Source organism: Antechinus flavipes, chromosome 4, assembly GCF_016432865.1.
Source record: "Antechinus flavipes isolate AdamAnt ecotype Samford, QLD, Australia chromosome 4, AdamAnt_v2, whole genome shotgun sequence".
Taxonomy (NCBI): Eukaryota; Metazoa; Chordata; class Mammalia; order Dasyuromorphia; family Dasyuridae; genus Antechinus; species Antechinus flavipes.
This window is the reverse complement of record NC_067401.1, coordinates 295,583,328-295,602,878: the sequence shown is the minus strand read 5'-3', so window position 1 is coordinate 295,602,878 and position 19,551 is coordinate 295,583,328. Positions and strand designations below refer to the sequence as shown.

The 19,551-nt window shown below is 34.0% G+C and overlaps 1 protein-coding gene across 1 annotated transcript in view; it reads left to right on the top strand.

The window, feature by feature from the left end:
- The window catches only part of FRK (fyn related Src family tyrosine kinase), a 110,223-nt gene that overhangs the window by 79,248 nt on the left and 11,424 nt on the right, over positions 1 to 19,551 (top strand). The window contains exons 3-5 of the mRNA XM_051997579.1: positions 11,133 to 11,296; positions 13,092 to 13,260; positions 19,295 to 19,453. Coding sequence (XP_051853539.1) covers positions 11,133 to 11,296; positions 13,092 to 13,260; positions 19,295 to 19,453 — 492 coding nt within the window. The remainder of the gene's footprint in view (positions 1 to 11,132; positions 11,297 to 13,091; positions 13,261 to 19,294; positions 19,454 to 19,551) is intronic.

Below are 19,551 nucleotides of genomic sequence, written 5' to 3'. Positions count from 1 at the left end.
GATTTTTGAATTACAAATGCTTTTACTAAAAATTTAATAGTAGTAGCCTTTTGTAGGTTCTGTTAACCAGACCAAGATGGCTTTACCATACCCCTGTTTACAACTATTGATATTTATAACATTTAGAAATGAAAATTTGTATAGTAAAAAATGTTTATTTATTAATTCATTTAAAACAATGTCATTTAAATAATATATGAAAATAATTAGCATTTTATGAAAGATTTCACAAAAGAGGGGAAAATGACATTTTATATACTTTTGCAAATCTTTTTAATAATTGATTAATAGGAAGACAATTAGATTCCCAAATTTGCTTCTACATTAAATTTCTTGGGAACTGTTGTTTTAGTTGAAACAAATGGAGAAAATCTGACCTCATACAGATATGTAGTTAAAAAAGGAAGGAATGTTTTAACAGACAAATAACATCTTACTAATGTTATAAAAAGTTTTAAACTTTTGCATCTCCTGGATAGGTCTTGGGGATCCATGGGAATCCTGAGACTCAATTTTATGAATCATTTTTCCCTAGAAATCATGACTGTGATTTGCATGATGGAAAGAAGCTATCCAATTCAAGCTACATTTGTGTTTTTGTGTAAAAAAAAATTGGATCCCATGCTGAGGCCATGCAGAAATATACATACAAGAAACATAAAGTATAAGACCGTAGGAATGGTTTTATCTGTACCCTTGGAAAGAGTATCCATGTTGATTAGACTTAAGATTGAATGAAGGAAAAAATAGGATCTCTAATAACTAGGCAAAAGTTACTTAAAGATCTTGAATCAAGACACACTTAGGATATGTCTATAAAGCTCCTGTACATAGCTAACTTGTTTACAAAAATTATTGACAGAATCCAGAATAATAATGAATAATCATTGACATTTATTTATATAACTCCTTGCATACATTATCTCATTTGTTCTTTCATATGAAAAGGCAGGTGTGATAATTCCCTTTGCATTTGAGGAAATTGCAGTTCAGGGAAGTTAAATGACTTTCACATAATTATATAGTTAGAATGTATTAGAAACAGAATCAGAACCTAGATTTTCCTGATTTCAAGAAATTGTTTTGAAATTTAGATAATTTTCTTTGTAGTCACTATCATTCTGCAAATAATATATATTCATAATATATGTGATGAATTAAGTAAACATAAATTCAATTTGATAAATTAATAATGATAATTTTATAAAGGCATTAAAATAATGCATGTATCCTATTAGTTACTATGTAATTTATTGTTGACATTCCTTCCATCAAATATTTGTTCTTAATGCATTTAAAAAATAGTGCTTTGTAATACAATATTAGAGATTCTGGCACAGGCAGCAGGATCTGAGAAATACTTCTGTTGTCTTAAAAGCTCACACATGGCAGGTACTGGATTTATTTTTCTATTTGTTTCAATAATGCAGATGCTCTATGTAAATCTCTCTGTCCAGTAGTTAGAATTGTATAGCATGCAAATAGATATTTAAAAAGTGCTTTGGTAGAAGGAAGATATGAAAAAGAAGAGTAATCAAAGAAAATGAAAACAGAAAAAGAGAAAGAAGAATTATATTCTTATTTTTCTGAATTAGACAAGTAGCAAGTGACATTAGCAAAGCTAATCCTTTGTATAGTGTGTAGCATCATACAAAACTCTTTGGGGATTTGCACAAGAAATGAAAGATATGGCCATTCTCAAAGAATGGACCACAAACATTATGAGAAACATTTAAGAATGTACGTGAATAAAATACAACACCAATATAGATACTTAGATTTCAGAATCATTTTACTATTTGGAGGAGAGTAATTTTGTGGGTAGAAAGTATTTAAAAAGATGATTTTTCATAACCTATATTGAAAAATCTGAATAAGTCAGAAATTGGAAATTTAAAGAAATCTTGAATCAGATATTTTATATTAAAATAGCCTTAGTTGAAGAGATCAGGATAAGGGATACTCAATTTGCTTCATATATTCACAGACCATATTCAAATAGGAATCCTCTCTGAAACATCCAAAAGTGGCTTTTGATCAAAGAATTCTAGTGATGGACAAAATACCGGTTTCCTAGGTAGCCCATTTAATTTTTGTTGTGAATTTTGATCTTATTACAAGCTTATAACTTTTTCTTCAGCTTCCATTCCTAGTTCTGTCCTCTAGAGTTAAAATAAACACATCTAGTTCCTTTTCTATATGATAATATAGAAATTCTTGAAGATTATTATATCTTACCCCCTTTCCCCAAAGGTAGCTAGGGTAGCATAGTGAATAGGGAGGGCACTGGGCCTGGTCAGGAAGACCTGAACTTAAATCCAGTTTTATACACTAGCTATTTGGTACTGGACATATCATAATATCTCTAAAGTGCTTAGCATAGTACTTGATACAAAGTAGGAGCTTAATAAATACTTATTCCCTTCCCTAAGTTTTTTATTCACTAAACTGAACATCCTTAATTCTATCAATTAATCCAATGATAGTAATTGAATGCTGAGAGGCAAAGCTTTTGTGTTTATTTTTATTTTTAACGTGAGCCTCAGAGCCAAGAAAACCTAGATTCAAGTCTTGCCTCTGACATATTCTGATTTTGTGAATTTGGGCAAGCACTTAATCTCTCAATGACCAGGAAGCTTTGTTATACTGAAAGTTTATGGAATGTTGCTGACCTGAAATTTAAGGAACTTACAGTCTGATGATGATGAGGGAGGATACATGCAAATAAGTAGGTACAAACAAAATAAATTAGAGATAATCTCAGAGAGACAAAAATAAGATTAAGAAAGACTGCAAAAGTCTTCTTGCATTGATATATGATGTTCCTTCACCCAGGAATTCCTTACAGCAAGGAATTACTTACAGGTTTGGTCTCTATTCCTTACTCTCTCTATTCTTCATCTATTCTGTCCTCATGTATTTTTATTTCAGTTAATCAATGTGTTTTTTAAACTAAAATGTCCAGAACTAAATATAATATCCCAAATATTGACTTATGAGGGTAGAATATCTGATTCAGGTATTAATAATACCTGATTATCAGATATGATTTATGACCATGTAACAATTAGTCAGAATATTAGATGGGAGACAGAAAATATTAGTTTTGTTCCTTTCTCCACACCAATTTTATTGGATAACAATTGTATTTATTCGTTAAGGGGGAAAATGGAAAGGGGAGAATGGATGAGTTTAATGGAAACAATTACGAAGATTATCTAACAAAATCATCAAAAGTCTATCATTTCCCAGTAGCACCTTTCACCTACTGTGCATATTTAGGTGTTACTGAATCTATACAATGTAAGTTCATCTGGAAGAAATACAATTTGAGGGTACCTTAAAGGTCATTTAGGTCAATCACTTGGTTAGGGAGGAAATCTTTTTCAGACTGACTATCCAGCCTCTGGGTAAAAGATGCTCACTAACTTCTAGGGAAATTCTATCACACCTTTTTGAACTTTTTTTTTTTTTTTTTTTGTTAAATCAAGAGACATTTATTAAGCACCTACTATGTATTGTACTAGGGACAGCTAGGTGACAATGGAGACAGATACTTACTAGCTGTGTAACCCTGGGGGAGTCACTTAATCCTAATTGCCTCAATTTTCTCATCTGGAAAATGAGCTGGAGAAGGAAATGCCAAACCAGTGTCCTTGTCAAGAAAACCCACAAAGGAGTCATGAACAGTCAGACGGGATTGAAAAATGACTGGACAATGATTAACAACAGTATATGGTGCTATGTCTGGGGACACAGAGAAAGGCAAAAAAAAACAAACAAACAAAAACAAACAAACAAACAAAAAAACAAACAAACCCAAAACAAAACCAAAAACAAACAAGAGTTTACAATCTAATAGATAAGGCATTATGCAAACCACTAGGTTGTTAGTGATAACCTCATAATGAGGACAAAATGATTAAAGACAAAAGGGCCCTTGCAGAAAGTGGGATTTAGGTTAAATTTGAAGGAAGCCAAGAAAGCTAGGAAGCAGAAATGAGAATAGAGCTGAAATCTGATCTTTTTTTGTAACTTTCATTCATTGGTCATAGATTCTGGTGTCCAGAGCAGTGATTCTCAAATTTTTTGTTCTTAAGATAGTTTTGTAATCTTAAAAATTATAGAAGGAGCAACTAGTTGGTGCAGTGGATGGATAGAGTACCAACCCTGAAGTCAAGAGGACCTGAGTTCAAATCTAATCTAAGACACTTAACACTTCCTAGCTGTGTGACCTTGGGCAAGTTACTTAACCCCATTTGTCTCAGCAATATATATATATTGTGTATATATGTATATATATATATATATATAGTGAACTTCCTCAAGAATTTTTGTTTATGTGCATTATATCTATATTTAGCTTGTAGGAAACTGAATTATTTTAGTATTGTTATAAAAATAGTTTTGATTTTGTGGATACTCTGAAAGGGTTTTGGAGACTCCCAGGAGTCCTCATTCAACACTTTGTGAAATATTGGCCCAGAGCCACACAGTTTACTCCCATTCTTTTGTAGCAGCCCTTTAGATATTTAAAGGCAGCTGTCATGTTTCTCCTAATAAGCTAATTACTTTCAAACCTTGCTGCTACAGCACCATTCATTATTTGCTATCAAGCTATCAAGCAAAATTCGGTATGATGTGACTATGTTTTGGATCTGATCCCAGAAGGATTTTGTTGCTGTAGCTCCAATAAAACTCATTTTTAATGGAAAGTTACATGTAAAGTTGAGGTGCTATGGAATCTGCAAATATCTATTAGTGTGGACATGGATTTCATAGTAGTGAAGTTCCAGTATCTTCCCTACAATAGTCCTATAATTTAGGTGAGACTGAAGCTTTATGGAGAATTAATCAAAAAGATAAGGGAGTTTACCAATTACATGAGGGAGGTCTGTCCAAAGAAATAGGAATCATTTCTTAGCTTCAGATTTGTGATAGTGAACAAGTCATAGTATTGTTATTGTGCAAATCACTGAAAATACAGTTTTGTAAAAGCTCTTCCATTATCAATGCAATTTTTGATGAGGCTGATTTGGCAAACACTGCACCATATAGTTTCAGTGGGAAATCTACAACACTTTGTGAATGACAACACTCAAAATATCCCTCTGAAGGTAGACTGATAGTCTCATTATTCTCATTTTCTAGATAAGAAAACTGAGATGAAATTCTCTGTCTTAGGTCAAAGAACAAATCATGGGCAGAATAAGATTAGAGTATGAATTCTTGATTTTCATTCCTGTGCTCAGTCAGCTAAGTCACTGTTTTACACTGTGTGGAAATGGATTATTCTCAGGCACTAACAATGACACTACAGCAACCAGTTGAAAAATGAAAATTTGGTAAGTTACAGCAGCAATCCTTATGAGCTTTCTTCATAATAAACTTTAAAGGTAGATAATCCAAGTATTATTATACTCATTTTATATATGAAGAAACTGAGACTTGGAGATGTTAAGAGGATCATAATTTCTCATTGAAACAGAGAATTTATATTTAATTCAAATTTCATATTTTAAAATTGAGGAAGCTGATGTCCAGAAGGTTTGTAATGACCAAATTCACAATGACTGGCAGAGCTAAGATTGGAAATTAGGAGCTCTGATTGGATGTCCAGTATACTTATCATGTACCTTCTTGCAAGTTAAATTATTTGTAGATAAGCAACTAGTAAGTTGGAGAAGACAATGTCTCAGAATCCAGGTTTTCTGTTTTTGATTAAGTTTCTTTACATATCTTCCCAATTGCATGATTTTTGTTGATGGCACCAACATACTCACAGGCACATAAGTTAGAAATCTTGGAATCCTCTTTGACTCTTGCCTCCTCCTTTTTACTTCTCTCCTCACTCCTAAGCCCTATATCCAATTAGTTACTGACATGTTCATTTTGCCTCTGTACTATCTCCTATATCCACTCTGTCATTTCACTCACGTTGTAATCACCTCACTTCACTTTCTCATCACCTCTTGTCTGGATTATTGTCATGGCCTACTTACTTATCCTTCTGTCTCTGGTCTCTCTCCTCACCAATACATCCTTTCTGCAATTATGAAAATCATCTTTCAAAAGCACAAATCTGACCATATAACTTCTCTATTCAAAACCCTTAAGTAGCCCACTAGGTTCTCCACAATTGTTCCCAAGCTACCTTTTCAATCTCAGTCCACATCATTCTCTTTCTTGCATTCTGTTTTCCAGCCAACACAAACTACTAGCTGTTTCCCAAACTGAATTTGGTGTTTCTTAACTTTGTTCATTTAAGCAAGCTCCCCTTCATATTAGTAATGCCATCAAATTTTAAATCTTTAAATTTAAATTTCCCTCTCTCTTTCTTCCCCCCTCTCTGTTTCCCTCCCTCCTTCCCTCCTTTTCTCTCTTTGCTTCCCTTCCTCCCTCCCTTCTTCTCTCTGTCTCTTTTTCTCTCTCTGTCTCTATCTCTCTGTCTCTGTCTTTTTGTCTCTCTCGTCTTTTAAAAAGGTTTAGCTCTTCCTCAAAGTTTTCTCTGTTCCCTCTACCTGAATATCCTTTCTTTTCCAATTTTCCTAAGCATTTTGCTCAGATCTCTCCTTTGGCCCCAATGTATCCTACTTTATATTATACTTATCTGTTTTTGTATGTATGTTCTAATTTTCAACCACCTGCAGTTGGTATAAATTCTTTGAGTCCTGAGATTATGTAATTTTTCTTGTCCTTAGAATCCCCCCCAGTATTTAGCACAATTCCTTACACATAGAAGATAAGTATTTGTTGAATGAACCAATCAATACACTATCTTCCTCATTAGTGCTGTATCTTATCTTAACCATGTCAAGTAGTTGGACTGATATTTTTCACTAAATTGACCAAATGTTTTGCTCTCATGCAGACATAAACCAATAATTTGTTTTTACTCTGTATATTTTTTTGAATCTTTGTCCTTGAATCATATGTATTAAATGGCCTCCTAGCACACTAGCACTATGTTTTTTGAATCAAGTGTCAATGTCATGTTAAACACAGTTTACCACAGAAACACCGCCTGAGCTTAAGTCTTTCATATGGTACTTTCCTCATAACAAATTTATATGTATGTGCTATCCAAGTATTAAGATGTTAATTTTCCATATGAGGAAAGGGTCTTATATCTTAGATTTCTACATAGACGAAATTTGTCAATCATTTGGACTGGATCTTGCTGAATTGATCAACTGCTTTTACATCATGCTGACATAATATAAAGCATCTATTAAGTGTTTATTACATGCAAGGCACTATACTAAGCCCTGGGAATAAAAATATAAGTAAAAAGAAAGACAGTTCTTGTTTCCAAAGAGGTTACATTCTAACATTGGGGTTCATTCATTTTCATTCATGTCTGTCTGTTTGTAACCTCATTTGGAGTTTTCTTGGTAAAGATACCATTTCCTTTTCCAGCCCATTTTATATATGAGAATACAGAGGCAAATAGGGTTAAGTAACTTGCCTAAGGCTTATCTGAGGGCGGATTCGAACTCAGGAAAAATGAGTCTTTCTGACTCCAAATCTGACACGCTATCTATTACTCTATCTAGTTTCCCTACAGCCTAAGGAGAAAAGACAATATATAAAAAAATATTGAAAAGGAGTTAGGAAAAGGAAATGGGTGCATAATGCAGCTTGGTGGGAAATGAAAATATGGCTGGTCTGGTTGCTTTCCTTAAAAGATTGTCCTGGCAAGAAGAATCCAAACAGAGGAATAAGCTCCAGACTCTTAAGATACTTTGGAAGTGTGAATTCTAAAGCTGAAGTGACTTGAGATGAAGACTTGAATAGTACGAAGCAATCTAGGTAGTGAAGCCTAATAATTTGTTTTTATAATGTGTATGTGTACGTGTACATATATACATATCAGAATATATGTTTCATTCATTTGTTATTGTCTTAATAGGTTAATCATGTTCCAGGAGAGGCCTGATCTCCCAAATCTACAATCAGCTTAATAGAAATGAATTTAGGTCAATCTAGTATGACTGAAATAACAACAATACATCAGAACTCTATAAATACAACTGTGAATTGGTGATGTCAATTCATTCAGCTTGTTAAAAAACACTTTTCTTGGGCTTTTATCTAGTTTGATGGTTTTATATAGTCCTGGCTTTCTTCATACCTTTTGTTTATCATGTGTCCTTATTTTTCAACCATTGTTTTGGTAGATTCATCACTTGACAAGGGGAAATATATTTCTTTTGGTCAAGAAGCATAAATGAGAAGTCTGGATCAAAGCTCAGAATTCATGGCCTAGGAATTCAATCCATTCAGCTAAGTTGCTGCCTTGAATTGATGGATAGCTTGTTCAATTATTCTTTAGAGTTAGCATTTTAAAAAATCTTATTATCTCAAAGTACTTAACCAATATGAATTCACAGCAGTCCCTAACAACCTGAAAAGAATGGAGCAAACATTATTATCCTTTGACAGTTGGAAAAGAATGGATAGGCTTTGCTGTTGTAATAAAGATCAGAATAAAGCAGAATAAAGAAGAGAGAGTTTCTTTTCCTCTGGCACCTGCTTTACACTCCTGACTTCACTCTTAATGAGTACCTCCTTGCTGGATGTGGTGTGAATTCACCAATAAAAATTTCAAAATATAAAGCATCATGTGTGCTACAGGTATTATTACTGAGGCATTTGACAGATATTAAAAATGTTTTCATCATGTACATAAGGCTATTGCATTTTCCCATAATGTCAAAATTCTATCTCTTCTCACTCTCTCTCTCCCTCCTCCTCCTCCTCTCTCTCTCTCTCTCTCTCTCTCTCTCTCTCTCTCTCTCTCTCTCTCTCTCTCTCTCTCTCTCTCTCCCCCCCCCCCTCCCCTGTCTCTTTCTTTGTCTCTCATCGAAATTTGGTCTTATTTGGAGTGACTGTTTTAATGAGCCATATATAAATGCCCATGATGCCAGTTACAAATGAAATAGTCAATGCTGTACAAGGTTTAATAAATCAAGAAATAAGAAATGGTCCTTTATGAGATACCATTCTATAACAGTATTTATATCTTGGGACTAATTTTTTCCTTTTTCACATACTCTAAGGGCAGTTCCAAGAGAAGCTTGTTAGCCTTAGAAGTATTATATAATGAACTACCAATTATTTGCCTTTGGAGCAATGATTTTAGAAGTTGATATTTCATCTCAAACTTCTGTTGTTGGGGAATGACATTTGCCATTTGTTGATAGGCTCATAGAATGTTTCTGAGATATGAAATTTAAAATTATATCAGAATTGAAGTGAAAGAAGAAAAAACAAGCAGCATTTATCAGAGTGACATAATCATTGGTTATATCCTAAGATACATTCTAAGAGGGCTTGATCTGGGTGGTAGAGGAAATACAAGAATGAATTTAATTAAGTGAAATTCAAAAAAACAGAAGTGTTAAGTACTGTACTCATTTGTGCCTGAAAAGTCATCTTTATATATACAGAATGAAGGAGGTTCATGTAAAAAGACCTAAGGATTTTAGTGGGCTTAAATGCCAATATAAATCAAAAGTGTGATATTGAATCTTCCCAGCAAAGCTAAGAAACTTATGGAATGCAAGTTCCTTGAAGACAGAGACTATTTCACTTTTGTCTCTGTACCCTTAGGAGCTAGTACAGGATCTGGCATGTAGAAGACATTTAATAAGCTGCTGTTGACTGAATGCTGATCTTGATTGTTTAAATAGAATCATAGTCTCCAGAACATGGGGGTGGATAGTGTTGCTATAAAATGAGCTGATAAGATATTATCTGGACATGGGATTAATTTCCTAACTCCCCATTTTAGGAAAGATTTTGATATATAAAGGGGGTACATTAAAAAAAAAAAACTATGGGAAAGTTCTGAAAATCATGCCTTATAAAGATCATCTGATCGAATTGGAGAACATTTAATAGAGATGTTACTTAAAGAATCTCTAAGTAATTGACTAATTGTCATGGAGAAGACCTTTGGACTTTGACACCAAAAGATGGGAGATTAAGATAGAAAAATATCAGTGTGAATTAAAAATAAATTTTCTAATGTTTAGAGCTATCTCGAAGTAGAATGATCTGTCTCAGAAAGAAGTAGATTTCCCTCTCTGGGGGTCATCAAGAGTAGTTTGAATGACCCTTTCAGAGGACATAATTCAGATTAGATTAAATGACCAAAAGATCATTTCAAATACTCAAATTGTGTAAATTTATAGATCCTTGAAACAAGTGAAACACCTTGCAAACTGAGAGGTTTAGAATTCAATTAATCACAATTTTTTAGAATTGGATGGTATTTCAGAATTTAAAAATTTGAACTTTCCAGTTTATAGATAAGGGTGATGATGATGGCTAAAATTTACATATAGCACTTTAAGTTTTTTTTTTTCCCCACTGAGGCAATTGGGGGTTAAGTGACTTGCCCAGGGTCACACAGCTAGGAAGTATTAAGTGTCTGAAATCAAATTTGAACTCAGGTCCTCCTGAATTCAGGGCTGGTCCTCTATTCACTAGATAGAGTAGTTTGCTCTTTCCTTCTCTAGCTCATTTCCAAATGAGGAAACTGAGGCTAATAGGGGTGAGGAACTTGTGGAGGGTCATACAACTAATAATAAAAAGCCAGATTTGAACAAAGATTTTTCTTTCATATCATCATTCAAGATAGGATACTCAATTCACTGGGCCACTGAGCTGTTCCATATGTGTGTGTGTGTGTGTGTGTGTGTGTGTGTGTGTATATCTTGATAGATTATGATTTATAAAGATTAAATTTTTCCTAGTCTCTTAATCAAATGTTCTTAGATTCAAATCATCCTATGTCTGGTATCTCATATCAGGGTAATTTTGGATCAGAAGCAGAATGGTTTCATATGTAGCATTTGATGGCGTGTTAGGTTTTGAAAGAAAATGCTGGCAAATTATGTCTTTTTCTGAAACTTAATGGCTGTGTGATCTGGGACAAGTTATTTACTTTCTCGATGGTGCAACAACTCTAGGATTTATCTACTAGGCTTCTACATTTTGCTCATGGAAGAAGTTCTTAGACCCAAGGAAATCACCAATCTTTATATTGAATTTATTTCTATATCTGTTCTATTTGAGCAAGAAATTTACTAATGAAATCTTTTGTGGTGTGTTGGTGATTACAGTTTTAGATAACAAAATTGTGAAGCATTACCGAGTGAGAAGACTTGATGAGGGAGGCTTTTTCCTTACACGGAGAAGAACTTTTGATACCTTGAATGCTTTTGTGGACTACTACACCAAGACGAGTGATGGCCTCTGTGTCAAACTTGGAAAACCATGCTTAAAGGTAGAGTCAATGAACCAATACTTAATTTAAATTCAATTACTGTTTTTGTGACTTCCCCTACCCTTTACATATATCAGAAGAAGTACATCTGATAATTTATGGCAAATATTAAAAGTAACACTTCTTTGGTCCTTTGAACTAAGGCATTGATAAAGTGTCATCCATGAAGGACCTGAAGGAGACCAGGGATTCAGATTATAATTTGCCATGAGTCTGTATACTAGATTATTAAACAAGTTGACATTTTATATTTCTCTGAATTTATACAGACATAATTTTATTGTTTTTGACCATAAGATGTTTGAAATTTTTTTCTTTTTTCTTTTGTTGATTAAGGAGGGGATGGGATTTATGTAGGATTTGTAAATATGGGGTTAGATCCATTTCACTGTATTATAAGGCACTTCACTTTTTTCTGATGAGTAAAACCAGCCTTCAGGTTTACAAAGTTTGGAAAATGAAGTAGCATTATAGGTACTTCCTCTTCTCCAACTGATCTTTAAGTATGGGCCCTTCTGAGGGTGGAGAATTGATCAACTTGAGGTCTAATAAGGATTTTGGAAATACTTCACACCAACATTCTAAACAGTTTAGGTTGCAGACACTTAGTGAATAATTATTGAATTGAATTGAACTTTAAGCTTCTTCATTTATGCTTTCATACTACAAAAAATTTTCTTTGCTTTGCTTCCTCATTTCAGACCCCTAATTTCTCTGTCTACTTTTAAGGCTCAGCTCAGTTTCATCTTCTGCAGGCTGTTTTGGTCATTTTTTCAAGTCAATTCCCTTTATGAATAGCTTCCATTTATTCTATATATCTTATGGTTACATGGTTATTTACATGTTTTCCCTCCCATTAGAATTTGAGCTTTTTGAGGGCAGGAGTTTTGTTCTTGTTCCATTCCCATCCATTTTCCAAGTAAGCATCATCAACCCTCTCCTTAAATTAAGCACCTTCAATTTCTTACACACACACACACACACACACACACACACACACACACACACACACATGTGCACGTGCTTGTGTGAGTTTGCATTTTATCTGTTTGTGCATCTATATAACTCCAAGGAGCTATTTTATATTTAAAAAAATCTTACCTTGATTATGTCATTCTCAAGCTTTTATACTAACTTACTTCTCTCCTTAATGGTCAAAATTCAAAAAAGAGTAATCTAATCTTACTTCAATTTCCTTACCACCTATTTGACTCTGCTTGAAATAGTTATTTTAAAAATTGTTTAATAAATCTTTATTAAAAATGCAAATGCCTTCTTTCTCAACTTATATGTACTGTTTAAAACTGCTTCCCACAGTTCCCCTCTGTCTCTTCTCTTTCTTCCCAGGCTTTCTGTGATACAGTACAGCCAGTTTTCTCAAGTCTTTTCTGCTCTCTCATTCTCTCTTTTTCTAGCTCTTCATGTTTTTCCTGCCCTTAAGTGTATTGTCCCCAAAGTTCTGTTGTTGGACTTGTTTTTCTTTTCTCTCTCTCCTACTTCTCTCGATGATCTCAACTACTTATATGGCTTCCACTATCACTTCTCTGCTCATAACTCCAATATCTGTATTTCCCATCTTAATATCTCTCTTAGAGCTTTAGTCCCAAATTTCTTGTTGTATATTGGATAACTCAGACTGGCTATCCAACCAACATCACAAACTCAATATTTCTCAAAATGAATTCGTTGTCTCCCCCATATCTTTACTTCTCTAACTTTCTCCATTATTTCAACTATATATATCTCAATTAGTTAAAAATGTAAATTTTGTTCTTTCCTATATTCTTCATAACAGAAAGAAGTCCCAACTACTTTTGATTTGTCATATAAGACTGTGGACCAATGGGAAATAGATCGAAACTCTCTGCAACTTCTGAAAATATTAGGATCTGGCCAGTTTGGTGAGGTGTGGGAAGGTTTATGGAATAATACCACTCCAGTAGCAGTCAAAACATTAAAACCAGGTATGATACTATCACAACTTAAATGATAGACTTGATTATAATCATTACTCTCTGAGAACCTTACAGAATAAGATATCAGTATCAATATTTTATATTTATGATTCTAAGAAGTCCACAAAATCTTATTCCCTTCTTCCAGTGGCAGAGAATTAAACACTGAGAACATATGGCTCATATAGTACTACCTAAGATAAAAAAATTAAGAATGCAAAGATAAGGACATTCCCTTGCAGTTAGAAGAATATGAAGGATTCAAGATTTTAAAACTAAAATGTCTGAGATGCTAATGTCTAATCAATGTCTATTTTTATAGATACTAATAAAAATAGAAAAAAAAACATTGATTTTGGAGAAAGTAGAATTTTTAAGGTATATAAACAATAACTCTTTAACCAAATTTATGTGTTTGGGGTAGTAAAGAGAATGTAGGCAGGAGACTACAGTGGGTTTTCCAGTAATTTTCTTATTTGGAAATATAAGAAATTCCTTTTTTTCCCCATCTTGCTTTGCCTATTTACAGAAAAATTAAAGTGGTCAGAAATCAGCATGGGTAGCAATTTCTTCTAAGGGGACTGGTACAGAAGACCAAGCAGAGTGTTATTATACTAAAAGTAATTCTACTTCTAACAATAGCTAACTATTACATAGCACTTTATGATTTTTCTCTCAATGGCCCTATGTGGTAGGTAGTACAAAGAGTTCTTATTGCTTCTGGGAAGGTTTCAATTTTGATATGCCAAATGAAGTAAAATTCTACAGAATAGTAACAGTAGAACTTTAGTCATCTTTTAAATACAGAGTATTGAAAAATGTAATTTTGAGCTATTAAAATATAAATATCTTTTAAAATTTTTAAATTAAACTTAAAGTTGAACTAAGACAGGAAATATCCTAGATATCTGTATTAATATGATAAAAATAGGAGTAAAATATAAATATAAAAATTATAATCAAAAAGTATAAGGAGCACTTCAGAATGTTAGAACTAGAACATTTCATCATTACTAGCTGGATGCATGCAGGCAATTCTCATATCTTTCACGGTGCTCCTTTTATGGTGTCCCATCATAGCTTAGTGGTTGTGTTCATAAAGGTTATGCCAGCAAAGCACAAATTATGGCAAATTCTTCCAAAGCTGGAAAGCCTTTGAGTTTGTGTCCAGTGATACGGAAAGGCTCATCCTGATTGGCTTCAGGAGAATGCGTTTGAGTCAGAGCAACTCTTGTTATATTATATTAGGATTGTAATATGTTTTGGAGAATAGAATGTCCATCTTGACAAAACTGAACTTACTAAAATACTCCTCAGGTCATAGGGGATGATAAGAACTGACATTACTCAGAATTATTGATTGTTTAAGCAAAATTATTCACTCAAAGTAGGGATAGCTAATTTGATGAAGTCAGTAGAATATTGTATAATAAAAAGCCACTTGATTGTAGCAGATTATTAAAAAATGTGACTGGACTATGAAGACGTGCTTTATCTGAACTATTGTTGGTGATTTATTAATTTTTCCCCATTTGATCCCTGCTAAGATCTTCAAAACAAAATATTATAATCACTTTCCTTAATTACTTTCAAACCAGCTAACATTTCAGATCTTTGTATCTTTATACATAGTAAAAGTTAAAGGATTTGACTTGCTACTCTTAGCAAGACATTTAACCTTAATAGACTTCAGTTTCTTTGAGTAAAATAAAGGGGTTGAACTTGGTGAGTTCCTTTCTAATACCTACTGACCACACCTCACTCTGGCAAAACCATCTCAGCAGATGGGCTAGACCAGATTGAGGATAGCCAACAGTGCTCAGAATCATTGGTAAATAAGGGAGAGTGTCTACTCCAACCATGTGAATACTTCCCCCAGTGGAATAGGTGAATGAGAACAGTTTATTCCAACAGCCATGGAGGTGGATGAATCTTGTGCTGGGGAGAACTTAGAGCTTAGCCAGGCACTGAAGATGCCAAGGTCACTCACTGCATCCCCAGCCATTGTCAGTTCTTCTGCCTTTTTTCTTGCCACTGGACCTTGATGACTTTGGAAGAGCGAGGCTGGTATCTATATGCAACTCTGCCTCACTTAAAATTCAGTTCTCACACAAGTCAAAATATCATCCCATGATATTACTGGTCCTCTTCAAAAGAAGTATGAACAACCATTATCTGTACTAACAGCTTAATATTTATATAACTCTTCAAAGCATCTTTCTCCCCAAATCCTATGAAATAGTACAATTATTATTAATTCCCATTTTGTAGATTTAGAACCTGGAACTCAGAGAAATTAAATGACTTATATAAGGCCATATATTCAGTATCAGCATGATTAAATCTAGAGTTGCTTACTTTGAATTCAGAGCTGTTTTTACTAGATCATTTCTCTCTTTCTCTCTCTCTCTCCCTCTCCCTCTCTCTTTCACTCTCTTTCTCTCTCTTTTTCACACACTCACACACACAATTATGTAAATACTTCCAAAGGAAAGACCCTTTCTCATTTTAGAAAACACTAAGAAGAATAATTTTTATAATTCTGCTCATAAATAAACAAAAATGCAACAGTTTTCTCTCCAATCAGAATCATAGTTATTGATTTATGGTATAATAACAGTAAATAGTTTTGGTGATTGGTTAGATGATTTCACTTATTTTGGGCCATTAATCAATTTCAGTAAACTATTTATTGCTTAGCAGATGACCAAGCAATAAAGATGACTCTTGGAATAAACCCTTGTAGTAGCTCTGATGGGTAAAATGAAAATTTAATATCACGTTACTAGATAAGTGAATAGTGAATATTTTTAGTTCTGTTGCTAGTTAGCCTCTGCCAAAATGATCAAGTCGGAGGAAGAAAAGGAACAATCAGCCCCATAATGTCATTAATTCGTCTTGATTATAACTAACTAGAATATTTTGATGCAGGAGTCATAGTTTTCCAGGATTTCATGGCTATGATTCTAACCTCAGGCACTATAATAGTGCTTGGGACAAAAAAGACTTACCCAAATTGACTGAGATCACTCATAGAAAGCAGAATTATTTATTAGAATCTTGAGAAGCAGACCCCATCCTGGTCTGCGAGCAAAATTTCACAGCAGGATAGGGCCAGAGCCTTGAAAATGCTTACAGCTTTTATACATTTCAGACAAAGAACCTCCAAAATCCCACCCTCTTTATGTTGTGATTGGTCACCTACTCTTTCCCTAGTTGGTCAGTAGAATGTAGCAGACAAGATGATATACAGCTTCTTCAGCCATGTAGTCCAGGCCTTATCTAAAATCATGTGACTGGAGAAGCCGAAACTATAAGGCTTGATCTAATTTAGAATCTGTAAGTTCTTCATCTTTTCCCACACAATAGGATACTTGTTTACATTTGAATTTGTTTGACTAGAAGCAATAATGCTATTATCATTGGAAGCCACATGGATCACTGTCTCCATGAATTAAGACCCCATTGGTCTCACCAATAACTAAATGACTCATTAACCCTCAAAGAACAAATGATGTTTTCTCCAAGATGCAGAATTATAAACCAATAGCTTGTATCAGCTAACTATGGCTGCCTAGTTGTTAGTACTCTGGAGTTCATATCCCATGTTCTGATTTCACTTCCTGCCCTGAGAACTTCACTAATTGCTTTCAAAGGTTCTCTGAATATAGACACCATGATGGCCTTCCCAGAAGAATTGTTCCTTGCTATGATAATGCTACCATTAGAGACAGTGGGAATCAAACACATAGCTGAACCACAAGATGCTATGAATGTTCTTTCTAAAATATGGTCCCAAGAATTAAAAGTGATCTAACCCAGATATGATCTAACCAGGACAGACTATAGAAGTACCTCATTTCTCTTGTGCTGACTGCCATTTCTCTCTTAATGACACCCATGTTTGCCTTAATTTTCTAATTATGGTATTTGATTGTAGATACATAATGAAGTTACAATTATTTTAAATCTCTGGTTCTTTTTTTTTTTTTTTTTTCAGTGAAATAGCCATGTAAACAAATTTCTCTTTCTCCTGCTTCTGATGTAGAATATTTTTCAACAAAAATATGAAATTTGCCATTTATTTTTATTCACTTTTATTTTCTTATAATTCATGAAACTTTCTAGTATGAAAGATTTTTGTGGATCATAATTCTTTTTTCCTCAACATGTTAGTAATTGAACTGGCAGTTAACCAATCTGAGTGTCACTATCAGATAAGGAGAACCCTTAACTGGGATTTGTAGGTTCCTTTGAAATTTTAGGTGAAACTATGTTAATAAATTTACCTTTACATGATATAACAATGATGAAAGTAGAATCAAAATTGGAAGAAGGGGTTATGGAGAAATAGGTGGAGAATGGGTGTGTAGAGCCATTGTCTCAGCAGATTGGGTTTATTATAGTAGTGAAAATAGGGCTCTGACCATTAGAATTTGTGGGTTCAAGAGGTCATCAGAACAATATTCTCTGACAAGATTTTAATTAGAATAATTTGGGATCAGATCATATCAGCAGCTTTCCTTCCTAACCTGATGAGTTCAGGCCAGTCCCTCAACTTTTTGATAAGTAAAGACTAATGAGATCCTGTTCAAGGACCTCTATGCTCTGAGAAATCCAGGGACAAAAAAATTCCATCATTATGCCATTATTTTTCCCACATGATGACAACATACTTCCAAAAATTTTTCTTTTGAGCCATTGTGATTGAAAAGAGAATTACTACTTATCAGGTAAGACAAAATTATGGAAGTATCAACCACCTTACTCAGACAACATCAATCTTGTTCATAATGTACCTTACAAACATCAAGATCAAGGATGAGGACTAGTCATATCAGAACAAACAATAAAAGAATGAACAGACTGCTTTTAAATTAGGTTTGAAAAATAAAATACAAATTGACTAGCAATAATGCTGTTTAAAAATAAAATAAATTTTATTTTCAGGAAGATCTGTCTTCTTCCCCCACACCTTGCTCTGAGAAAATAGGAAAAAATAAACCCCTTTTTAGAAACTTTTATAGTCAAGCAAAACAAATTCCCTCCTTGGCCATGTCAAAAAAAAGTCTCAATCTGCCCTCTGAATTAATTGTCTCTTTCTTAGGAGGTGAGTAATAATGCTTGTTTTTGTGGAGAGAAGGAAAAGGATTTTTGCTTAACTAAAGAATTCATGTTAGAATTCTTTCCCATCCATGTTTTCATTTGACTTTAACTATATGGCCATCTTCTATGGAGAATCACAGTAGGGTCATCTAAGGACAATTTAATTGTGGAGTAGGCTTAAAAATAACCTAGGATATATCTCCATTATCACTTGGTCAAGTTATTAGCACTCTGACAATTTTAACAAGATGATAAGATCAGTATCTCAGGAGAAAGCATTCAGAGTTCCTCTCTTCTTTGTTGTATAAAATCGCTGTGACTGCTTGAATACAAAAATGTTTTGGGGGTGGACTTGAAAAATCCTTTCTACCTGACATGAATACAATGCCTCTTCAAATTGAGAAAATAAATATAACAAGCGAGACCCTGCTCAGGATTGTCAGCCAGATGTTCCCACAGAATGGGTGCAAAGGATACTACTGCCTCTGTCTATGGTTCTGATGCAATAGGCAATCTTCCTCTGCCTTTGGATGTAAAAGCTTTTGCTGCAGTAATTAAATATTCAGTGTTTTTCCCTTCTGCACATTAACATGAATGTTCCTCTCAGTGCTTATGTAAGCCTGTGCCACATTTTATCAATTAGGCTGCCTATCTTCTTTTTCTTTTCTCTTTTTCATATGGACCCAAGTCAACCTTTGTTCACCTATGGGTCATAACCCATAAACACCATAGCCCTGATGCATTGACACATTCCTGTTATTATGTTTCCTCTTCTGAACTGATTCTCTCGTTTGATAACTCTTAAGATTTGTGACCCTGCTGTTCTTATTTTACAAAGAGGCAGAAAGCAATCTTGGTGATTCCCACAAGGTTGCTGTGCAGATACGAATGCCCTTAATAACGACAAGTGATTTCCTCCCCCTTCTTTTTATTTCAGGTTCAATGGATCCAAAGGACTTCCTAAGGGAGGCACAGATAATGAAGAACCTGAGACATCCCAAGCTTATCCAGCTTTATGCTGTTTGCACTTTAGAGGATCCAATTTATATTATTACAGAACTGATGAGACATGGAAGTCTGCAAGTCTATCTCCAAAGTAAGCTAAAGACTTTATAAAAACAGGGAGAAAAAAGGAACTTGTTTTAGGTAGTGCAATAAATGCCAGTTTAGCAGGTCTTTTAAAACCCAAAGGAA